This window comes from Carassius gibelio, chromosome B19 (genome assembly GCF_023724105.1).
Source record: "Carassius gibelio isolate Cgi1373 ecotype wild population from Czech Republic chromosome B19, carGib1.2-hapl.c, whole genome shotgun sequence".
Classification (NCBI taxonomy): Eukaryota; Metazoa; Chordata; class Actinopteri; order Cypriniformes; family Cyprinidae; genus Carassius; species Carassius gibelio.
This window is the reverse complement of record NC_068414.1, coordinates 25,540,565-25,565,702: the sequence shown is the minus strand read 5'-3', so window position 1 is coordinate 25,565,702 and position 25,138 is coordinate 25,540,565. Positions and strand designations below refer to the sequence as shown.

The window sequence follows — 25,138 nt, the reverse complement described above, 5'->3', positions numbered from 1 at the left end:
TTTGACTGTAGAGGAAGTAACAGTACATCCATCTAGTTACAAATTGTAATCTATGAGACACTATTTACTGTTTTTTGATTCCATAAGTAATATATGTCTTATCCAAATTTAATAGGAGAAAATTGTTGGTTATCCAGACTTTAAAATTTTTAACACACTCTGTTAGCTAAGATAATTTAGAAGTTTTATCTGGTCTTGCTGAGATATGTAGTTGAGTATCATCAGCATAACAGTGGATATTAATCCCGTATTTTCTAATAGTATTACCAAGGGGCCAAATTTATATTGAAAATAGCAGAGGACCTAGAACAGATCCTTGTGGCACTCCATATTTTACTGATGATAAATGAGACGACTCCCCATTTAAATAAACAAGGTTGTACTGATCAGACAGGTAGTTACTAAACCATCTTAAAAGCCTGTCCTTGAATACCTGTATAGTTTTGTAATTGATCTATGAGTATGTCATGATCTATGGTGTCGAACGCAGCACTAAGATCAAGTAAAACTAGCAATGAGATGCAGCCTTAGTCTGACGCAAGAAGCAAGTAATTTGTAATATTTACAAAAGTGCAGTTTATGTGCTATGGTGAGGCCTGAAAGCTGACTGAAAATCTATTGCCACTGTAGGTCAGTGTGACCTACATTGGCAATAGAGGAAAGAGTTTTGATGAGAAAACAATCAGGAAGAATAAAACAGAAGCAACTCTAAAACCAATGAACGACATAGTAAGGCTAATAAAGTTCATAGGCTTCACTTGGGTTGTGAGTTTAAATGATACTATAAATGTATATCTTTATTGAGAGCATTATAGGACTAATTTGTAGAGGTTTTCCTTTATGGTCACATGATCCAGAGGGACAAGGAAGCAAAAGTATTTTTTTGACATATATTACCGCACAGTGTGAGTGACAAAGAGGATAATTGTTTGATTTCTGTTTACAGGAAAAGGTTAACCAGTAAAAATCCATAAAACAGTAGCATTCTGGACCAGGGAGTGGTTTTCACTAATTCACACCTGTGAAAATATGACATAATTACAGCTCATAAATGAGCCCTATATAAGAGCGGAGTGGGGCCACAGAACACATTGGAAGGAGCTGCTGGATTTGTCGCATTTTGACATAGTATCGAAGCAAATCTCATTCTCTGTGGCAAATTTTACTGTTTTCTCTACATCATGAAGTGCCTGATCATACAATTCTGGATGTTGGCTCTACTGGTCTCCCAGGCTCAGGTAAATACACATACATCCATCAAAAACTAGTGTGTTTTATATTCACACTCCATGTTGTCACTGTTGTCATCTTATAATATAATTATGTGTTATTAAAATATGTGTGACCAGATGGTCTTGAATAAATTAAGATAAATTGAAATTCTGATAAGCATTTATCAAAGCTATTTGAGTTAACTTTTTGGGAAAATATATAATATAATATAATATAATATAATATAATATAATATAATATAATATAATATAATATAATATAATATAATATAATATAATAATTGTGTGGTTTTCCATTGAAAAAATGTCCTAAAAAAAAACCCCAGCAAGGACCGATTTAATAAAACCTGTTTTTAGAGGGTTTATCTTCAATTATTTTAAATTCTTGTTTTAACCAGAAATCCAACAAAAAGTTGTGACATTATTAAAAAAAAAAAGTCTAATTTTTATTTGAAAATCTATTTATTAGAGAAAAATATACTTCTGTAGTCTTGTTTATTAAAACAATTATACACATTTTTGCAATTAGATATAGAAAAACTTTGCCTGTTGAATATTAAAAACAAAAGGACAAACAAAACATCTGGATTTCCATGTCTGCCATGCAAATCAACTGTTCCTGCTCATCTCCAGACTGGATCTCTTCTCTCCAGATTCATTAATTGCAGATTCAATTATTAGATCTGACAGCATTGTTATTATTATACCTAGATGTTTTGGGGGGGATCAAACTGCAACACCGTGTGTCCCAAACAGATGTGACGCGACGCGATAAAAATCTTTTCCATGTAGTTTTTGTCCTAACCACCTGCGACAGCGACACGTGACAATAATAAACGGCACGGAATTCTACTTTAGAAGTCGCAGCAGGAACAACATACAAATTATGACAGTGATAATCTCAAGTAGCCTAATGATTATGTGCTTTATTCAATGTTAAAAGTGTCTAATGTGAGATTGAATATTATTTTGCGTGATCTTTATAGCCATAGTTAAAGCAACAATGGATATTTCTACCTCAGATCTTTAAAATAAATTAAGCTAAAGCAAGCACATTAAGACTGTGAACTCACCGCGAAACAGCATCCATAACAAAGACGGTATCACTCACTCTCTTTAAACAGTTTTTCAGTCCATTCACATTTGAATCATCTATTTTCAGTGTCCACTTTTCTTTACTTAGCACCTGCCATGTTTTTGCCGTCACTTCGTATATCTACACTGGACAAAGCATTGCAAATCATTGGAGTTCTGTGTCAGCACGTCATAAATGGAACGAGGCAGCAGTTTCATAGACAGTAAAAGAAAGCAGTTTCCTTGGGGTTTCAATTTTAATGCCAAATTATTTGAAATTAGTGCGGGTCGCCTATTGAGGAACCCTGTTTTATATATATATATATATATATATATATATATATATATATATATATATATATATAATTATTATTCTACAATATTGAGAATGGTAGTAGGGATGAAATCTGCATTCACAGCAATGAAATCTGAGGAACAAACACTGTATTGTGTTTTATTTTTAACATCTAAAATTGGCATTGGTTAATAACCTTTTTAATTGTTCTCTAGGCTAATGTGACAGAGACTGTGCCAACAAGTATAGATTCTACAACTAAAACTACAACTCAACCCATGACTATGCCAATAAGTGTAGATTCTACAACTACAACTACAACTCAACCCACGACTACGCCAACAAGTGTAGATTCTACAACTAAAACTACAACTCAACCCATGACTACGCCAACGAGTGTAGATTCTACAACTACAACTACAACTCAACCCATGACTACGCCAACAAGTGTAGATTCTGCAACTAAAACTACAACTCAACCCATGACTACGCCAACAAGTGTAGATTCTGCAACTAAAACTACAACTCAACCCATGACTACGCCAACAAGTGTAGATTCGTCAACTAAAACTACAACTCAACCCATGACTACGCCAACAAGTGTAGATTCTACAACTACAACTACAACTCAATCCACTGTGCCAATAAGTGTAGATTCTACAACTAAAACTACAGCTCATCCCACTGTGCCAATAAGTGTAGATTCTACAACTAAAACTACAACTCAACCCATGACTACGCCAATGAGAGTAGATTCTACAACTACAACTACGGCATCATCCAGCAACTCACTGACAGTTTCCGTCATCAGCTATACTCTTTCCATCCTGCTTTACATGCTGTTGAATTGAGCATTACCTGATTCATCCCTGGACTAAAAAAAAAAGCAAACCCTGACTGTTTAACAAAGAACTGTAGTATATGTTATAATTGAAGGTATATACTGTTATATAATTATTATTTTTATTATAACCAGTATATGACTACATTTATAGTAGTATAAGCCAAAACTTAACAGCTCATGCTGAAATGCTTGAAATAAGTTAGCTTTGATGACAAATGTAAACTATTTCTATGGATGAATTAATGAAATTTGCCTTTAAATTACATTTTATTCAGTGAAGGAGAAAAAATTGTGATGGATGTATTTAATGTTTAATGAGTGAGCTTTTTCTGGAATAAAATAGGTTAAACAAAGTCAGTCAATTCCTTTTACTCAGTTTATGATATCACCCTGGGGAACCTTTATTTAAACCTTTGGCTAAGAATCAAACAAATGAGTCAAGCAAGATCTACACGATCAGAATGTCAGATAATCTAGTTGACCATATTTCTGGTTCAATAAGTTTACTAGTCTGATACTGAAGAGGGAGTGCATGTATTTTTCTGGTCACAAAAATATGATGATCAAAAACAACGTGTATATATAAAAACACACACACATATATATATAATGTATAGGCCTTTACTGTATATTAGTGCTGTCAAACAATGAATCGTGTTGAATTACAAAAAATAATTTTGTATATATAAATACAAACATATGAAAAATGTTGTTTACATATTAAATATACTTATATAAAATGTAAGAATATATATATATATATATATATATATATATATATATATATACACACACACACACACACGTCCTGTATGTGTGTGTATTTTTATAGCCTATAAATAATAAATATACACAGTACACAAACATACATTATATGTTAAAAAATTTTTTATTAATTGCGATTCATTGTTTGACACAAGCACTACACACACACACACACACACACATATATCTATATATATATATATATATATATATATATATATATATATGTGTGAATCAACAAATAGAACTAACAAATATTGAATGTAATGTAAAGTTGCTTTGTAACGTTTTGTATTGTAAAAAGTGCTATACAAATAAACTTGAATATATTAGGGGTGGCATGGTTCAACTTTTTCAAGGTTTGGTGTGTTTCACGGTTTTAGATTCATGGTTTCGGTACAGTTTGGTATGTGCTATGTTTATGGAAAAACTATAGGCCTACTTTCAAAAAAATAAAATAAAATAAGAATATTCTATCTTTCTCTTTCCAGTTGAAGTTTGTCACTACTTCTGCATTTGTCCACGACACTGTTGTCCTGTGGTTTCAGTAAAAGCGGTAACAAAGGGTAACTAATGTCATTGACAGGCGACTGCACTGCCCCGTGTCACTGTTTAGAATTGGAATTTTCTCATGATTTACAAGTAGTTGAAAACATTAGAGATATTGTTAGTAATCAGACGGACAAAATATACAACACTAACCTAGTGGTTTTTGGATATTTTACTGCAAATATCTTACAAATTGTACCTTTAGTTTATGAACACATTAACGTGTGCTATTCAGGAATCTTCTGTGTGCGCGCACTATCAGCACCCGATTAATGACGGAATAAATGACTGCTCATATTCCGACATACGGCATTCGCATTGAACAAGAGTGAATGATTTGTCCACGTTTTTTTCTCTCATCGCTGTTGTTGTAATGTATTTCATCCATCAACAGAAATATATATTAGCTGAACCCTGTTTGCTTTACGTGCTATATACTGATACTGAAGAGGAAGTGCATATAGTGATGATCAAAAGAAAATTCCTTTAAACCTTCGGTCACACTTTATTTTAGGGTCCAATTCTCACTATTAACTAACCATTAACTATGACTTTTGCCTCAATTAACACCTTATTTGCTGCTCATTAATAGTTTATAAGGTAGTTGTTAAGTTTAGGGTATTGGGTAGGATTAGGGATGTCATGCGTTATATGTACTTTATAAGCACTAATAAACAGCCAATATGTTAATAAAAGACATGCTAATAAGCAACTAGTTATTGGTGTGAATTGGACCCTATACTAAAGTGTTACCAAAATTTCTTATGGTCAATAATATAAATCAATAAACCAGAGATTTCAGTCGATTCATGGAAGCCCAGTTCCACCACATAAGACAAAGTAATGCTTTGGTAAATCAATTATAATATAGATGAAAAAGTGATGAAAATTATGAGAAAAAAGATGAAAATTTTATTATTTAAACTACATTGCTTTCCACAGGGATACATAAAACACAGTGCTGCAATTCTCAGTTACATTTTATTTCTTTCTTTATTTTATTTATTTGTTAAACAGCAATAAAAATGAATGGAATGATTTCACTGCATGCACATAAATGTTTATAATTTGTGTCATACACAGCATTTCTTCTAATCTTCTGCACGACATATAGCCAACAAACCCTGCTGGAGTTCACCTTTAAACTGCTTCTATTTTAAAAAAAAGAAAACAATAATCATGTTGGTGAAATGATGGTGAAGACTGGTTATAAAGGTGTGTGTGTGTGTGTGTGTGTTTGTGAATGGACACCTGTAAGGCTGTGTACAGTGAAGTTCCTGTAGACTGAAGGTATGCCACTCTTACTCTCAGTAGATCCTCCTCACTGTGAGCCACCATCACACCCTGGACCACCGGTGCCTTCAGAGTACAGGACAGAGTATCGGTCAACACATATCTAAAGCTGAGAATGATACAGTGTATCAACAAGCAGTGATCCCAATATCCGTGTAATGTTGTTTAAAATAACTTGCTGTTTTGCATTTGCAAGTGCTGTGCATGGATTTAGCTTATTGTATTCAGGAATTAATATAATTTTATATTGATACATACCTGCCATGCAAAACAATGTTTGTACTAATAAGTAAGTTTATAGTAGTACTGTAACTGTGTACACACACAACATTTTCTATGAAGACTGAGACTTTGATTTTAAATTGAGCTAATTTTTTTTATCCACTAACCTTATACCGAACCCTCAAATAATCCTTTTTGTATTTTATGCCAACATATAGATGATTTTAGGTTTTACTTTACTCTTAGTTAGGATATCTGGAGCCCAAAATGCTGGTAAAACCTGATCATGCACACAGAAGTTTTAAAGTAGATAATTTAGTAGTAGCATCAATTAATGGTTAAGATATTTCTAAAACAAAGCAAATAAATCATACTTTCATAGTTTGGATCCGTTGTGCCAAGAATAAATTCTGGTTCTGTATACATCGTACTGATGAGAAAAAGAAAAATGATAAATTGATTTTACATTAATTGATCATTACACATTGAGCACACAAGCATTAATACATCCTCAAACACACACAAACCATTTTTACCTAGAGTCTTTAAGCCCTTTTTCAGGTCTCCAGAGAGGAGCCCTTTAAAATGTGCCTCTAAAGCATCTTCCACTGTCTGGCCTTTTTCAAACTCCAGTTTTTCAAGCACTAAAGTAGAAATAACATTACTGTTCACACACATTGGAAATATTTATCAATGTTAACCTTACAAATACCATACAAGAAGGCTTAAACAGTACAGATGGATATGTTCCAAGGATTTGTATGTTACAAATGTGTATGATACAAGAAACACCAACCTTTCCAAAGACTAGGACTACCAACAATAGATATAAATCCGTAATAATTAAACTATCTGAAACATCTCATGCACAGTAATTTCATCAGAAGTATGAGCTAATAAATTTAGAAATAGCTTAAATTTAATTCTAGATTCAGAAATGCAGACCAAAAATGTTAGTGTCTATATGAAAATTTTTCTTGCTGATTAAATGTTCATAAGGAACGGTTTTCCACATCTTTTGAAGACATTTCCCAACAAAAAGCACTTGCAAATCACCAGTTCTGAGATGGTCTGGGTTTCTTGTGGTGAGTATTTTGATCCAAATATCAGCTGCAGGTTTCTTGTTTTTCAGCTCCTCAGATAAAGACTGTAAAACAAAATAAAAAAAATTATACTGATTTCAATTACACAATTCAATCAGGTATATGAAATATGCATCTTATCGGAGTTTAATTCTAATAAAAGTCTGTTTATCTGTCAACCCTGTGATCTAAATCTGAAATTCCTAAAACCAGATCCTGCTTCCGAGGTCATCTAGAGGTCTCAGTTGCAGTACAACATATCAAACAAAGAAAAGTCAACATCATGAGCACAAGGGTTTTTCAAGATTCAGCCCGACACAGTTCCCATTTTCCCGTCTTGCATCGTGTTGAATAAACAGCAAATAAATTTGTGCCCATCTGTGCGGCCATGGGCGTGCTGGTCTAAAAAAGAGAGCCGTGTTCAGGCGCATTGTTGGTGCAGTGCTATTTTGAGGAACTGAAAATAGACTGTGCCAGACCAACTCATACCTGGTCTAAAGTCTGGCGCAATATTTTTCTTAGTTTTTTTAAAGAGTGCATTAGTAATATCCGCCTATAGGCGGGTGCACAATGCTTGTACACTTTGCTTATTCCGTACACACGTGCGTGCGCTGAACGTTAAACTAGCAAGACTGGATTTGGACATGCACTGAGTGAGGGCACCTGTGCCGAGTGCTTTAGACCATGCGCTTAGATCGTTAAAATAGGCCCCCAGAGGTCAAACGTTTATTAACTAAATCTCCTAATATGACATGAAAGCAGTCACGGGAGTGCAGGGTGACTTGAGAGCACTTGAAATCTTTTAAAGGAACCATTCATCCTAAAATGACAAATCTGTTGTAAATGTATATGGACTTACTGCTATATCCTGGTCAATCATTTCTGGCCCATTTTCTTTCTGATAAAAGAGAGAGAGAGGGAAAAATGCTGAGAGAATGAGCATAATTACTAGCACAAGATACTGACATAGCCTACTGATGGTAGTATATCAACAAAGTAAAATTGGTTTTGGTGATGAATATTTAACTGCGATTCAAGGCAGGAGGCATAACACTTCTTACCTTCAACAATGCCACAATGAGCTTTGAAAAATCTCCACTGGTTTCACTTATCAAGTCTTTCTCCAAATCCCGCTTATACTCTGTTATAGTGACAGTGTTGAAACATTCAAACACAGACTATAAAAACCAATGTCAATATCCAAAGCTTTCAGTGTGAGTAGGGTTAAATGTGACACACTCCAAAAAATGAAGAATTTATTTGCATTAATTAAATAAAAAAAAAATCCATTTTGAGAATAATTCCTAAAGCACCTTGATTGTATGCAGCCCTGATGTCAGAGAGCTGCAGTGGTGTCCTTGTGCACAAAATCTCTAAAAGAGTTTCTTCATCTGTACCAGCACCCTGAACGCACACAAAAAATGAATACAGTTTAATGGATACTGAACTATAATGAACTGTTTGCTGATGATCACCCACACAGTCATGTAATTGCATACTCATAGCACTATAGATCTAGCACTATACTCGTGATTAATGCCAAACCTCCATGGCTTTGCGTAAGCGATAGGCCTCAAACTGCTCTGGTATCATCATCAGTCCAAGTATCAGAGACTGCAGATCACCAGAAAGAACCTTCTTCAGACTTGCATCCAATTCCTGTAGCACACACACACACACACACCATCCACTGTTATGTCACACATATCACACACATATTTCTGTATCATGATAAGGATTATCCATTGACTTTAATTGATTTTATACTGAGTTAATGAGATTTCATATCCTCTAAACCAAATCCTCACAAGCCTTTATTTTTAAATGTACATTAAGACATTATTTAAAGTGTTTAGTATGTTTATAAGGGCATTTTCCTGATGGGAATTATATGTGATACTAATTTTCACTATCCTTGCGGGGACATTTGGTCACTTCTTATAGTAACTGGCCTCTAAAGAATACAACCTGAACGCCACCCACAGACAGACTAGCTTGTGATGATTTGGAGATGAATTTGTTTCTGATTTACCTTTTGTGAGAGATTCTTGTACGCCTGGGCAAGAGATCGTCTCTGAGCATTACTGCGATTGGTTAGTACTCTCACAATTGTGCTCACATCTTTAAAGTAAGAACAATTAAGTACAAATGAATACTAGCAGATTGACTTTTACTACCACAATCATACCCCATGAGCATTTATATAGCTGTACCTTTCTTCTCCAGTGCAGTATGTAGGACTGTAACATCTCTCTCGGGACGAAAATTTGGGAAGGGCCGCACAGACCCCAGGGTGCCCCACCACATGCCTTCAGACTGTGGGATGATAAAAAATAAATAAATAAATAGGCGAGGGAGGATGGAGAATGTAGAAGAAAAGAGTCCTGATTTAGAAAAACAAAAGGATTGAGATGATTTGGAGTTTCAGAGAAAAATGTACAGATGAAAACATTCACCGTAAGTAGAGATGTTTCCTGTGACTTAGCTTCTGTCCCCATGATAGCACTTGTCAATGTAAAAGGAAGTTATGCACAAGCTGTGCTGAAAAAAAAAATCACTAATAAAATTTCACATTTACTTTCACAATGACACAATGAATTATGGATGACATTTTAAAGACTGAAAAAAAAGGCAAAAATAAAAAAAGCACATTGTTCTCCAAGAAATAATGTAAATAAATTTATTATTTTAGCAAAAATAGAGAAATAATTAAACAATGAAATTAACTCCATTCTCACTTAAAATATCAGTGCAAATTTAATTGAAATCAACTATGATCCTTCTGAAAAAAAAGAAGAAAAAAAAGAAGAAAGGAAAGCAAATATGTTTAGAAGAAATTTTAGTTTACCTACTTAAAAAATACTATTTAGGTGATGATTAGTTAAAGTAGTTTACCTGCTGAAGACTCAGAATTGAAGGGTCCGATATAATATTTCAGTCTTTCTTTCTTCCTTCTTTTTTTTGGTGACTCCTGGTCTACCCTCTCAAACAGTGCAAGATGAAAACTCACGGTTTTAAATCGTTGTTGAGAAATAAATAGCACTATACGCCGTATTTCTCAGGCTCGCCTGCTGCAAAAAGTACAAGATGTCTTAAACTAAACAAGCTCTCAATAGCTTAGGTCAGATCAGATATCCCATGGGTGTAACCTTGACTCCAGACACAAGAACTTTAAAAACCTGCGTAACTGTTAGACTCAACTGACTAGATTCCTCCCCAAAACAACCATTTCTGATTTACCAAGAAAGAGAACTCTCGAATTAGTAGATGTAACTTACATTTAAACAGAGTTCGACGCTAGTTGCTAAACGCTGCATAAAACAGCTTGTAATTTGAGAAATGTGTGAACGTGTTATTAATGTCAACAAAGGCGTTAGAGGAGCTGAACTTGAATGTGACGACTGTGTACATAACTCAAGTCAAATGTTGAAAATAACACGAGAATTGACCTCCACCCAAAAGAGCAACATCATCAGGTGTGGCGTTTGATTTGCAGACCTGAACATACAAAATGGCATCAGTACAAGCGTCTGCATTCTTGTCATTTATCAGCAGCTATAATCAGAGACATCTTACACGCAGCAACCACGCAACTCTTGACCTCGCCGCTCCAGTCCGACTCTGAAACTCGTGAAACTCATTAAAACGACACAATGACAAAAATATGACAATACAAGCAAGCTGTTTTTGATGAACAGTTATAAAACATTTACACAGATACTAAAACTTCAATAGCCAAAAAAAAAAAAAAAAAAGGTGAATTCCGACATGATCATTATTATAATTTTTTTTTACAGTTTTATTACAAAATTAAAGCCACTCCCTGTTACATATTTCACATTGTGCTTTGAAAATATAATTTATACATAAAGTTTCCTGGTTGTCCAAACACATGGCGACTTTGTATTGACTGACATCAGCACACTTCAGAAGAAAAAAACAGTGCAGACCGAAATCTGCAAGGATCCACTCCAGTTGTAATGACTATAATCTAATTGCAGGCATTGATATTAAAGCTTACATATCAGAATATACACAGTAATAACATTAGCTTGTAAACAAATATAATGAGCAGAAAAAAAAGAATGCTTCGAAAGTTGCCAGATGCATATACGATGATGAGATTTTCATGTGATGCAAGGAAAAAAAAAAAAAGTTTTTGAGTGACTTAACCACCAGCACCATCATTAGTGTGTAAATAACCTGTAGGTAATATGTTTTATTCAAATTATTTGCAAATAAAACACATCACAGGCGAGAGATTTACATTTCAAGAACACTAGCATGTTAAATGATATTCGACCTCTGCTTCTTTGTCATTTTTAAATGACAATACATTGATCCATTTGATCTATTACACAGTCTCTACTGACACGAGAAGCTTTTCCTGCCCAGCATCTTCTGATTGTACGTAAGCATGACTCAAAGCAGAGGTCCCCTAATAGTGTGCTGTATCAGATCACAGTGTTTGTGTTGTTGGGGCAGGACGAGTGGGTGGAGTCAGAAGGAGAAGGGGGTCAGATGAAGGAGAGAGAGGGCGAGATCAAACGAATTCCAGCTCCCACTGTTGGCTGGCATGTTCCTCGTTCTCTTCTCGAATCACTAAGTGTTGTTTGTCGTATTGCTTACCCCCTGTAAAAAAAGAGTAATTAGATTGCTGGAGAATGTTTTTTGTCTCTTTAGTAGTTGTCAGATAACATGGATATGGAAATGTGTTGCCAAAATCATGATTTTAGGTCTAAATCCACATATTTATAAAGGAATTTAGATATTTTATATTTAAAGTAAAAACAGTAATATTGTGAAATACTATTACAATTTAAAATTACTGTTTTCTATTTTAATATATTTGACAATTTCATAAATTCCTGTGATGTCAAAGCTGAATTTCCAACAGGCATTACTCAAGTCACAACTTTTCATTGTCGCATGATCCTTCAGAAACATTTTGCTATGCTATGCATAAAGCACTAAACTAAATCTCACCCTTGATATCCAGCACCATTCCGGGGAAGGTGATGCTGGAGATTGTGCCGCTGACCTGAGCTCTCCATGTCTGCACTGGAACACGTGTTTCAGTCCACAGCACCACCTTAGCACCTGACTCCACATTACCCATCACCTGCAGACTCATGGTTCGAGCCAGCTGACACACAGAGAGCACATGATCAACAATCTGAGAGGGGCTGACTTTAAGAAGTTTGAAACAATAAATAACTATACATGCATTACTCATCCACTTCATGGTGTGGAAAGTACCTTGTTTTTGATTAGCCCGTCCTGGTAAAGCCAAATGTCACTCATTGCCTCCACCTGCTCTGTGACAACCACACGGCCCGTCTTCATGTCCTCAACACCACCCTGCACGGATATGTAGTGGCCCGTCTCTTTATTTTTGATGCGGAACAGTCTTTGTTTCTATAGGGATATAAACACGCAATTAAAAACATGTAAGAAATGCTGTTTTCAAGTCGTCTTGTGCAAAAAATTGGTCATGTGAAGGTGATACTAACTTGTCTGATTGGATACAAGGAGCCAATACAGGAAAGGGAACTGAATTTGTGCCAGTTTGTGATTTCAATGGGCTCCAAAAGGAACTGGCGCCCTCTGTAGTTACTATGTTCACATAACACCCAGCTGCAAAGAGATTGACATGGTTTAGATATATGAGAAAATGTCATTCAAAATAGTCATTAAACCTCAAATGTACTAATATGAACCAATAATATGAAACACTGCAAACTCACCAACCACTATTGACCCTGACAGAGAGGAAATGTGTATTAAATCCTTCCTCCCGCATGTTGAAAATATGTGTATCGATGGTGACCTCCCGACCCTCAAAGCACTCCAGTCCAAAGAGTGAGACTGACGGCACTGAAAAGGTCTGAAAGAGAGAAAAACAGGCAAAAAAAAAAAAAGATATATGTGGTAAAATCACTTGTCGACAGGTTTCTCACTGGATCATCCGTCCACCTCTTTTCAAGAAATATATTTAGCAAGAAAGCAGTTTCTTCTCACCATTGGAACTGCTTTGACAGAGCGAATGTCCGAGTCAGTTGGGATGCCCATGCTGGTCAGGTTGGGATAATCTCCTTCAGACAGAACATACATGTTTCCTGTGAACTTCTCTTCTCCATAAAGCACCCAACTGAAATGAACAGAGTACAAAATTCAGTATACAAATTCAGAGTGTCACAAAGAAGTCACTGAAAGAAATTTTGCGGCCACTCTATACTGTATTCTCTAAACCTTTACCCCATCTTAAATTTTCTCACTAACCTTCCTCCCACCACCCTGCAGGACTTAACAATGAGCCTTTCAGGCAAACACTCCTGGTTCTGATGACAAACCCTACATCTGCCTTGGAAATCTGGCTCTGAGTAGAGCAGCACCTGTAGCAAAGGGAAAAACAAAAAGATCAGCTTTTCCACCAAAGGAATTACATTTTAAAACCAGAAAAAAGTTATTTTAGTTAGTAATAATATTTCACAATATTACTGTTTTTACTGTATTTTTGCTCAGTTAAATGCAGCCTAGGTAAACACAAGAGACTCAGCTTACCTCATTTCTGAAGCTGGGTTCTTCACTAGGTGCCTGAAATACACAAGAACAACCGCTTTAATGAAATCAAGGACAGACTATTAAATGGAAATTCACAGAGGAATTCATGAAACAATTCATGTTGAACAAATACATTAATACTACTTCAGCACATTTAACTGGATTGCAGGTGGTTATCAAATAATGCACAAGAATTTATGATGATACCTCTCAATATTCTCTAATTTTTACTGTTTATGTGAAACATTTTTAACCATACACAATTTGAGTCAATAGTCCATGCATAAACTGTTTGGATTAGATGAATGAATAATGAAACGCCTCTGACTTACTGTGAGGATGGGCTGTATGGAGCAGATGCGGTGGTCTCCAGAGCCCCAGTCTTCACAGTTATTGTAGAAGCCTTTCTCCAAGACGTACTGGTTACCTGAGAAATCCACATGAGAGTAGGCTACCCACCTGAGGAAAGGAAGAAATGTACATACTTATTAAAACTTGCCTCGATCTACCACGACTGCATTATGACAATAACTATCAGATATTGCATGTGGAAGGCATCTATGGTGACTCAGAGAAACAGAGAGATCAGAACATACGCTCCACTCAGCACGTGGATGGAGCGAGTGTTGACACCGAACCCAAACAGCTCCACATCTGCGACAGCTTCTGTCACCTCAAACGTGGGATCTTCACTCTCTGCTTTCTCCTCTTCAGGCATGCCATATAACACCAGCAGGGGCTCAGAGAGGTCCTACAAGAAGCAGATATTACAGTCCTAAAAAGAACACTTAAAATTAATCTATTAATTTTGTGTACAATAATGTTTAATGCTCTAAACACCAAAATATTGTGCAAGCTTAAATAAATTAATTCAAAAGTGAATTATTTATTTATTTACTTAATAAAATATATAAATATTTTCATTTTTAAACCAATGTACATGTATTTATAGCTAGTCACACAAATTCCATTTAAAATATTTTAAAACACATATTATATATTTTTTTAGTAGTAGTAGTAGTATATTAATATAATCAAATGTATATATTTTTTGTATATATATTTACATTCCTTTATAGTTAATCACAGAAATTATATATAAAATATATTATTAAAACGTCTATTGTATTACTATTGTTATTAATAGTAGTAGTATATCAATATAATATATTCATATTTTCTATAATTTTCAGTATAGACATTTACATGGTTTTATAGCTTGTCACAGAAATGTAATTATATATGATATATTATTTAAATATATGTAAATAATATAATTATATAAATTATGTAAACAATAATATATACAAAACATTATTATTATTATTACTAATATTATTACTTTTAGTAGTAGAACATTAATATAATATTAATCTTTTCAATTTGTATATTATTATTATCATCAGAATATTTCAATTTATATATATAATAATAATAATAATATATATATATATATTTTTTAACTAAATGGTATGAATCTCAGTGAGATTTTATCATAATGTTTGTCTTACAGCTTGGATGACTCGGACTGAGCGCAGCTCTGAGTTCACTCCTCCCCAAACCCGCCAGTCATGGTACTCTCCCTCCTCTAGAAGATACTGGTGACCCCGGAAACCTTCCTTCTCATAGCCCACCCAGCTAGAAGAGAGATTGAGTAAGTCCAGCACAACAGAATAGAGAACAGTACAACAAAAAGAAGTCAGATACAGTCCTGCATACTATGCATAGTATATATGTGACCCTGGACCACAAAACCATAAAATGAGATGAGATTAACATCATTTTTATTTAATTTCGTAATGATTTAAATAAATAATTTTACCCATACAATGTATTGTTGGCTATTGCTACAATTATACCTGTGCTACCTACATTTTGTGTCCCAGGGTCACATATATCAGTTCTTGTTCTCTTCCTCACTTTATTCTCAATCAAACACACATAATATCAATACTCACCAGCCTCCAATAACTTTAAGGGATCCTGCACTGAACACAAACAATGATTGCTGCTTCTCCACTCTTGACAGGAAATCTCTCATGCTGCTGTAGATTTCTCTGCTTTTGCCAGTGAAATATGGTTTTTCATAGAGCACAATCTATTGAAAACAAATCATATCAAACATGAATGATCACTGATCCCTTAAAGAACATCAGATACATTACTACTTTATTAGGTGGCAGTTGATGAAACACTTACTTTTGGCTCATAGAGGTTCTCCACTCTAGGTTCACCCTAAAAAAAACAAAAACATCTGTATTAATATACCTCATTTTATTACTGATACTGCTGTCGAATCATTGCCCAAAAGGACAGTAGACTGAGGAGGAAATGCTCACTATTTTAAGCGGGTGTAGGGAGCCCACATATGGATGTGTGACGCCCCAGGCGGCTGGGGTGGAGAATCCTCCGACTTCAAGCACTCGCGGGACACCCTGAAAGAAGGGCTCTGCAAACACCAACCATCTGGAGGAGATCAAACACATGATGTTAACAAATGTACACTGCCACCGAGCCCAAACAGAATGGAATTTGGAATAAGGTGCACTGATCACTCACAGCCCAGCATTGATGATGATGGAGTTTGCTTTGACTGGGAAGCCAAAAATTCTGGAGTCTTCTGACGTGTCTCTGAATGTGACCTTCTTGCCTTCTGCATTTTCCTCTGGGAAAAGGCAGATTTCAGGAACGCTGTAATCCTGGAAAGACAAAAAAAAAAAAAGGATTTACTTACTCAATCCTGAGTTCCTAAAAAGTCTGTAGAAGTCCCGCCAAAATATTAGCACATTTTCGCTTGAGGACACAAGGTGGAGCCCTTAAACCGTTCATAATATGGAAACAGGAATCCATCCATCCCAGACACATTTACAAGCTAAAACAATGTCAGCTCTTATGATCTGTCTATAGCAGAATGTTTACGAACTTGAATTTCAACTAACAAGAAATGTAAACACAAGTCTGACATACTCTCACTGCTCGCCGTATGGATCCGATGACGAACTTCCTCTTTAGCTGAGACCTGGACTCATGTTCCTCTTCCTCAGGATCATGTGCTGTTCCATTCTGCTGATAATCCACTTCTTCATCCGGTGGTCCAAATGGGTTTGTCAGCTCAATGTCCCCCTCATCCAGAGCGATCTTTTCCCCTTTAAATTCTGGCTTCTCATACAACACCCAACTTTGGAAGACAAAACAGAAGACATAATGTGAGGAAAAGAACATACGATAACACTTCAGTACAGAGATCAATTCTCACTATTAACTAGTCACTTATTAGCATGCATATTATGATCATATTGGCTGTTTATTAGTACTTCAAAAGCACATATTCTACATCCCTAACTAATACCTTTAATAACTACAAAACTAACTATTAATAAGCAGCAAATTAGGAGTTTATTGAAGCAAAAGTAGCTCATGGTTTGTTAATGGTGAGAATTGCACCTTACAATAACATGTAAATGAAATGTAACATTGATTATAATAGTAAATATATATTTAGCACCAAGTCAGCCTATTATAATGATTCTTGAAGGATCATGTGACACCAAAGACTATAGTAAAAACTCAGCTTTGCCATCACAGAAATTAAATACATTATAAAATACATTAAAATAAAAAATATATTTTGAATGGTAACATCTTGCAGTATTATTGTTTCTATTTTTTATCAAATAAATGCAGCCTTAATGAGAATAAAGAGACTTCTTTTAAAAATATTTAAAAAAAATCTTATCAACCAAAACTTATGACCCTTTTTTGAAATGCATGTGTTTTGACACCTAATGAAGCAAAATAACTTGTAACAACACAATACGTATGTTATGACATCGTATGTCAAACTACAATACATCTGACATTGACTGATCACTCAGATAAATTACTAAGGAAACATGAAGTTGCTTATGCATAAACATTCATCAGTGAAAAAGATAGATGAAACAGTAGATTTTAGGTGCTCCTGTTAGTATAAAAAGATATAATTCAATAATGCATATAAGCTAGAGTTGTGTGTTTTTGCAGTTAATTATATTTTGCAGTGATATGAAGGTGTTTTATTGCTGGGAGGCAGGGAGAGTCTGCATGTTAAGACTGATGTGGAATGTGTCTGATTCGCTTCACTAGCCCATGTGACTACATTATTTATTGTGAATTAATATTTACTCCTGTATATTTACTGTTCTGTGTCAGTAATATTTTGCATTATTAATAATTTAAGTAATTATTACAAAGACTGCTCTGTAGTTGCAGGATAACGCCCAATAAAAAAAAATTTAAAGATGAAGACAGTAAAGACTTAAACATTATAACAAAAGATTTCAAATAAACTCTGTTCTCCTGAAAAAAATGTATTACGGATTCCACAGAAATATTAAGCAGCACAGCTGTTTTCAACATTGATAATAAGAAGCAACAAATCAGAAGATTAGAATGATTTCTGAAGGATGGCGTAATTGCTGCCGAAAATTAAGCTTTGCCATCACAGAAGCAAATTCTGAATGGTAGTGTATCTTGCCTGCAAACATATGCATCTTCAAAACCTTGTGCCCTTAAGTGCACATTTAAAATTATGGACAAAACAAACACCAGAAGTAAGAGAAATTACATTTATATGTGAAAGCTTATGTGAGCATATCAGGTCAGCAAGGATGTGCTCAATGTTTGTTTGCCACTCACCCTCCTCTGATCACTCTGATTGAAATAGTGTCTGTAAACTCCCATGGTGTGGCGTCCACAACATCACCACGCACTTCAATTCTCTCACCGGTCATTCCGGGCTTGTCATAGATTAACATCTAACAGAAAAAAAAAGAAACAACTAAAAAAAGACCCACCGATCCTTTCTACAAAGACTGCATTGTTTAATATTTAACCATCTCAACCACTAGGGGCAGCAGATGTGCTGATATTGGACAAGGGACAATATTCCTTTGTCCTGCACTGACAGTAAGACATATCCATTTGCACTGTCCTACTTTTGAAAGTCACTTTTATGGTCTAAAAACCTTAAGGCTGCAGTATTACACACACAACAATTTCAGAGAAGGAAAGGACAAGAATATGCAAGATCAAGCTTGACAAGCCAGTTTCGGTGACCTTTTCTAAATCTTCTACACTGCATCTTATGAACAATACAAGAATGTCAACCAAAACTAATTCAGTAGAGATGTAATCGTAAAAACTACGGTTTATCAAATATATAAAACACACATTTAGTAAATGTCACCGTGGCAAGTTGAATCATGCATACTGGAAAAGCGTTATTGTGGTTTCCACCAGAAAGCAAACCTGAATGAGTGAATGCTAAAAGCGCTATTAGAAATAATTAACCATGTCTTTTGAGATGATATGAATAATTATATTATACAATAGCATACAAATTAATGTTACATGAATGTTCTGGAAAGCATGTTTCTGCCGTAGAGAATGAATGAATGAATGAATGAATAAATAAATCACTTTATTTTCTAACCTCCAAGTAGAAAACACAAATTTGGCGTGTCAGTACTAAAAATCCATAACGTATCTTTTCTTTTAAAAGTAATTTGAAAAAGAACATGTCACTTGCTGTTAGTCATGTCATTTGTAGTTCTCTTTTTATAATCCGTGACTGTCCAAACGTGTGCTTGGCAGATGAAGTGGGTCTCAACATGTTATTAGCACCATCTGCAGAACACTGTGGGCTTATTACACACCCACCAATATCTCCCACCTGTTCTTAAACACCAGCCTCAGGCTTTCCTCCCAAGTGCAAACCAGGTACATGCTGTCACTTTTTATTCAAGATAATAAGCACATGCAGTAGAGCGAATATATGCAAGGCTTGGTCTAGGATCAGTTAAGCCATTCATTTTATATCAGTAAGAAAAGAAAGGACATTTGTGTGAAACATCTCACCTTGCCAGGTCGTGGATTGAGCTTGCCATGCTCCTTTTCTTTTGTGAGCTAAATAAAGAAAATGAATATTTAAATGAGATGAAGCCTCATTCAAACAAACACAGATATAAACACAATAGTGAGTAACTTCTATATTAAGAAAACATTACAATTAAAATGTTCAGAGTATGTTTGCTCTATAGTGATAAGTAAAATATAACACTATTATGATAAGATCAGTCAGAAACCACAGAGACAACATGATCAGACATTCCTTTACACAGTGTGCAGTTCAAAGGTTCATGTCACATAATTAAATGAATTAAGCATGTTCCAAAAGAAGCTAATTGTACTGAAATTTAGATCCCTTGATTATCAACTTTGGCATTTCAAGAAAACAATACACTCCTATACCTAACATCTGACAAGAACAAGTATTTCTACAAGTTTCTGCCTCTCAAGATCAAACGCAGGAAGATGCAAGAGGCCCACGACCTTATTGTCACCAGACTCTTTTTAAAAAAGCACTGGAATGCAGCAAAAATTTACTGAATGGTATTTATTGTACTTAGAGTTCCTCAGGGAAAATATATACATTAGGGAAAAACTAACTGAGAATGACATCTACACTGCAGATTTGTTGGCTTTTTGAAATGGAAATAAATAGGTCAGCTCATCAGGTGAAATGGTCATGAGGTTCTTGTGTGGATTAATGGCTTTCGATGAATGTAATGTTTCTACATTTCATGTCAAGAGCTCATTGTTTGTTTGCAAATGCCGCATATTTATGCATGTAGGAGGTGATGAAAAGCCCTTCCCAGACTTTGACAAGCGACGTGCCTTTGCACTTGCAATGAGGCACGGCAAGGTTAGACTTAAGACAACATTACACAAGAGCCCGAGTCAAATGTCTCTGTTTGCATATGGGGATGCTCTCAGTGAAAAGTCAAATACATGAGCATAATGCAGATGCTATACCTCTATAAACCACCCATTTGTCAGTCTCACTGTCAGATATCATGAAAATATGTTTTACAGAATGTCAGATATTTTAAATATGCATAGTGAAAATGGGTGTGAGATGTAGTTGGTATCTCTATTGTCAATCTATCAACTCAGTGGAACAGTGCATGTGACATCTTATACATATCTAGCCGACTTGCACATGCTGCTTTAAATGTGCCTTCTTTTGTTTGGGGTGGGTCTTAATTTTAACTTCTGGATATATCTAAACCTTTAAAAAATAACCTTTTATGGAGCCTTTTGCTGGTAGTTACAGCGGCTACATCAATCATATGAAGTGCTGTTTACTCCTTACTGAAACTGAAAATGAGTCTATATACTGTAGCCTATAGGGATGTGTGAAGCATCAAGGAGAAATAATTGTTTTCGCCATGCCTGTTCCAACTGGCAAATATTCAGTAAGCTACTGCCAACCCAAAGAAAGGTGTGTCTGAGTGGGACTTGATATAGCCTGCCTAGGAAAATTATCAAGGCTAATTAGAGGAGACCAAGCGAACGCAGTGAGATAATAATGTCACATTCCATCAGCCTCTCCTTCTTTCCCTGCCTACTGAAAAAAGTGCCAATTCAGCTTGATTATTCCCATGGTTTTTCAAATGGCAAAAACTGTCTGTTTTGTCTTACACAATCATGCTTTGAGAAATGCTGTCAATAGGAAACCAGCCTAATTATATACAGTGTCAATCAATTTTCATTTTGGTGTTATGAAAATATATCATTTCAAGAAGAACACTGCTCCATGCATAATTACGGGAAACCAAACAAGTATTATTTAGGGGGTTTGCATATTATGATATTGTTATATAATCCTTTAAATGGGTTTATGTTGCATCAAGTGACAAATATATCAATTTTTGCATATTGAATTGTAATATAAAGTTGGATGTGGGTTGATCTGTCAGATAACTCAACATCATCACTCTATGTCAACACTCTATGTCAACATAGAACAAGATCTGTATGACGTGGATGACAGAGGTCAAGCTGTGTGTTAGTGTGTGATAATTTGAAGTTACTCTCTAAAGACAAACTTCTCAAAAGTCTTCTTTTTTTTTTTGGATTTGAGAAATACCCGAGGAGTGAAAATGAGCATGATTCCTTTACCAGATTAAGGTAACTCCTTCAAATAGTGTCTCCAAACCCTAACCAAACTACAGTTTTGGTGAAGCTGCTTTTGGTTATAATCAAAATTTGACTTGCAAACTCAGGCTCTGTACAGTAGAGATAGGCAGTAATAAAAAAGACTCTACAGAACTGCTCAGTGTCCCTTTTGGAGGACAAGAGGAAATGTGAATATTGCATGAGGACTGAGGTAATGTATACTCCCATTAATCTCTATTGTAAACCCTTATTGGTGAGGTGACATAACACCCCTTCTAGCCTTTCCTTCACTGAGGTTTAAGGCTGAGGTGCTCATTCCAACTCCCGGAGAGTCTTGCAGAGTGTTTTTGCAGGGTTTAGTTGCAACTATAATGACGCAGCCTATAATAATAACAATGTAGGAGGGTTGGAATGGAGAAAGATATCAAGGAACAAGGCTGAGTAGACTAGGTTTAGGGCATCCTTCACCTGTCCCGGTCTAAAAACAAAGCTCATCGGACGTTTGAGGTCTAAAACAATCCACATACACCAAGCATTGTGTAACATAGTAAGTGGTTTCATATCAGGTTACACTAAGTGGCTGACTAGGACTGGGAGAAACAGAGTAGTGACATAATACGAAAACAACACTCTCATTGATTCCATGCCCTGATTCTCATTGTGGTAAACTTCACAATGGCACTGTGTTTCAAAGATATTTTACTCTTTTAGTGACTATGTGTTTGATGATGAAAATATATGCATTGTGACAAAGCAATACTCACATATGCATCAGGGAAGGCTCTGTATTTGAGGAGTAAGTTCTGCTCTGGTTCTGGCTTTTTGTCCACTTGGAAGCTCTTGGTGTCATTGATTAGAAAACCTCCGTCTAAACTACTGCTGCGCTGAAGACCCAAAGGTTGAGAGTTCTTGAGAAGCGTTTCGGAGGGCAGAGAGCGGTAAAGTTCCATAGGGGACATGTGGTCAAAACTGGAGGTATCTTGTGAGTTGTGTTGGACAGATGGAGCCATGCTTATTCGAGAAGTTTCAGCGATCCCACTAAGGGAATTTGATGGAGATGTGAGGTGCGAGAAGCGCTCAAAACGGGAACCGAGCAAGGTGTCAGATCCATTGGTTGCTGAGCTTATCCGCTCATAACTGGGGCTGATCTCAGGGAGAGAGGCTGCACGAAAGATGGAGCGGTTTGATGCCTTGCCGTTCTCAGTTGGCTGGAAGAAGAAGCTGTTTTCCAGGCGAGATGAGCCTCCATTCGAGAGTCCTTTAGTAGGACTTTCTTCAGGACTCAGATCATTGAGGGAGCCCCTGCGCATGACGATGCTGCTGAGGGCTGATGCTCGCATAGGCAGAGAGAGCCCCCGATTTTGGGTCTCTCCGAGCTGCTGTTCCTTCATCATGGTCAATGGAGAGCGCATGTCTTTGGGGGTACTCCAGTTAAAGCCAATGTCTAAAGGCATACTAGAAACTCCATTTAACAACTTGGGCTCAGTAAAAGGTGAGATTGGAGTACGAGGAGAGAGTGGAGTAGGGGGTGAGATTGGTGCATCCTCATCAATAGGTGGCAGTGAAGAGAAGGGAGTGTTGGATGGGGTGCGTTGAACCCTTTGCCGGACCGGTCGCTCCATGCTCTTGAGAGTGTCTACCAGGTTATCCATTTCCGAGATGGATGGGGAAGAAAGAGGCTCCGGCTCAGGGTCAGTAGGCGAGGGAATCAGCTCTACCCGCGTAGCTTGGAAAACATCAGAGTCATCTGCCTCCACGATCATCAACGGGGAATCGAAATGTGCCTGTGAGTCAAAGACTGTTTTTCTTATCTCCTGCTCTCCCTCTCCCTCTCTCGCTACAGGTAAAGTAAGCTCCTCCCAGCTCCTCCTACCAGTGTAACTCTCACTACTCTGACAATCTTCGCTCTCCCTAACTTTCCAGTTACTTCTGTCTTGGCTACCGTCTGTCTCTGAGGAGAATGCAGTAGGCTGGGTCTCATGAGAGCGGAAATGAGATGTGTAGACTCCTTTTACATTGCTGGGGGTCAGTTGAGAGGAACGCAGGTATGGGCTTTCTGTAAACGTGTTGTCTGAATTTGCTGTGAAGCTGGACTGCTGTTCTTCAGAGCTAGAATGGAGACTTTTCCACCTCCTCTCAAGCTCAGGACTGGCTTTGCTTGGTTCTGACTGATCTCTAAGCCTAACGCTGTCCAATGGAGTTCCATAGCTCCCAAAGGTGCCCTCTTTGTCAGGGCTGACCAGGGACACTTTGCGGACCACCATGGTATCCTCTCTGCCCTCTCGAGAAGATGATGGTCGACTGAGCTTTGTACTTAGCACTGCAATGCCAGAGCTCATGTCTGTATCAGATCCAGTCTCAGTTTCCGCTTGGTTCTCTGTTTCTGACTCTTCAGTCACTGTACTGAGAACAGTAGATGCATGAAAGAACCTAGAACAAAAGGGTAAACGTCAAATAGAAAAAACATTAATCATCTTTTAAAAGCTTTCAAAGCTTTTAAAGATGTTATAGTACGGCACGTGACTACTGCACACTTGAGGTCTATGAACAATAAACATGGAGAACCTTGACATCTGTAGTTTTAAGAACAGATTCTGTTCATGTGATATGGAATTTGACGCTTGTTTGGTTTATGAATCCCTGAATAAATACATTCATATTTAAAGTAGAAGAATAATAAGCACTGCATACAAATGCACATGTAAAGTAGAAGACCATGCAAGGAATAATTGTCCCTTTTTAGTAGATGGGAGTGTCTTGCAATGTGCATTGCTGAGTTTCTTGAGAAACTATGTGTTAAAGGGCACTTCAAAATTAATCACAGCCTTATACATTTTTAAAAAGGTGAGTGGAACTTCAGAATCTATTCCACATTAAAAATTTACTAATGCATGCTATTTTATGTAATAACAGCATGTAACAATAACAGTATAGTCAATAAATGTGTAAAATGTCAAGTGGTATGGTGGTGCTATCTTTTTCAACATTATATATAAAGATTCAGTTCATAATTGCAATGCCATGTATCACTACCCTTAAAAGCGATGTCTTCTCATCTTTGTAGTGCATTTTTACCTGTCATAGACTATCAACTGACATGGCATTATGATGCCACCAATAAAAATAAGGGCTATATAGTGTATGTATTTGTCTGGGCTATAACTTACAGACATAAGAAAGAACTAACACCAAAAATGCTGTCTCCTTTAGTCACAGA

At 36.2% G+C, this 25,138-nt stretch overlaps 3 protein-coding genes across 10 annotated transcripts in view; 1 reads left to right on the top strand and 2 right to left on the bottom strand.

Annotated features, from left to right (window-relative positions):
• The first annotated feature begins 1,074 nt into the window (after positions 1-1,074).
• On the top strand, positions 1,075-4,696 carry LOC127979474 (uncharacterized). 2 transcript variants are annotated; one of them, XM_052584971.1, is made up of 3 exons: positions 1,075-1,238; positions 2,817-2,886; positions 2,938-4,696. In XM_052584971.1, the coding sequence occupies exons 1-3, from the start codon at positions 1,182-1,184 to the stop codon at positions 3,450-3,452; spliced, it is 642 nt and encodes a 213-aa protein (XP_052440931.1). In that variant the 5' UTR covers positions 1,075-1,181; the 3' UTR covers positions 3,453-4,696. The 2 variants fall into 2 exon arrangements, with proteins under 2 accessions (XP_052440931.1, XP_052440929.1); XM_052584969.1 differs by having other exon boundaries at positions 2,817-4,696.
• Positions 4,697-5,648: 952 nt separating this feature from the next.
• On the bottom strand, positions 5,649-10,989 carry anxa14 (annexin A14). Of its 7 annotated transcripts, none has more exons than XM_052584966.1 (14): positions 10,933-10,989; positions 10,252-10,427; positions 9,813-9,897; positions 9,570-9,672; positions 9,389-9,477; positions 8,902-9,015; positions 8,670-8,760; positions 8,418-8,497; positions 8,216-8,254; positions 7,331-7,421; positions 6,811-6,918; positions 6,649-6,704; positions 6,011-6,118; positions 5,649-5,910 (listed from the first exon to the last, which is right to left on the bottom strand). In XM_052584966.1, exons 3-14 carry the CDS (start codon positions 9,852-9,854, stop codon positions 5,851-5,853), a joined length of 981 nt encoding a protein of 326 aa, XP_052440926.1. In that variant the 5' UTR covers positions 9,855-9,897; positions 10,252-10,427; positions 10,933-10,989; the 3' UTR covers positions 5,649-5,850. The 7 variants fall into 7 exon arrangements, with proteins under 7 accessions (XP_052440926.1, XP_052440925.1, XP_052440924.1 ...); XM_052584965.1 differs by having other exon boundaries at positions 10,252-10,424; positions 10,855-10,968; XM_052584964.1 differs by having other exon boundaries at positions 10,855-10,965.
• A 554-nt stretch (positions 10,990-11,543) lies between these two features.
• The window catches only part of crybg2 (crystallin beta-gamma domain containing 2), a 29,256-nt gene continuing 15,661 nt past the window's right edge, over positions 11,544-25,138 (bottom strand). The window contains exons 4-22 of the mRNA XM_052584961.1: positions 22,686-24,351; positions 19,819-19,866; positions 18,598-18,716; positions 16,888-17,098; positions 16,480-16,619; positions 16,260-16,386; positions 16,120-16,155; positions 15,879-16,018; positions 15,432-15,558; positions 14,517-14,671; positions 14,253-14,379; positions 13,921-13,953; positions 13,639-13,751; positions 13,378-13,507; positions 13,104-13,243; positions 12,870-12,993; positions 12,616-12,774; positions 12,343-12,502; positions 11,544-11,988 (exon numbers count right to left, since the gene is read on the bottom strand). Of these exons, the coding sequence (XP_052440921.1) occupies positions 11,900-11,988; positions 12,343-12,502; positions 12,616-12,774; positions 12,870-12,993; positions 13,104-13,243; positions 13,378-13,507; positions 13,639-13,751; positions 13,921-13,953; positions 14,253-14,379; positions 14,517-14,671; positions 15,432-15,558; positions 15,879-16,018; positions 16,120-16,155; positions 16,260-16,386; positions 16,480-16,619; positions 16,888-17,098; positions 18,598-18,716; positions 19,819-19,866; positions 22,686-24,351 (3,844 nt within the window). The 3' untranslated portion in view covers positions 11,544-11,899. The remainder of the gene's footprint in view (positions 11,989-12,342; positions 12,503-12,615; positions 12,775-12,869; positions 12,994-13,103; positions 13,244-13,377; positions 13,508-13,638; positions 13,752-13,920; positions 13,954-14,252; positions 14,380-14,516; positions 14,672-15,431; positions 15,559-15,878; positions 16,019-16,119; positions 16,156-16,259; positions 16,387-16,479; positions 16,620-16,887; positions 17,099-18,597; positions 18,717-19,818; positions 19,867-22,685; positions 24,352-25,138) is intronic.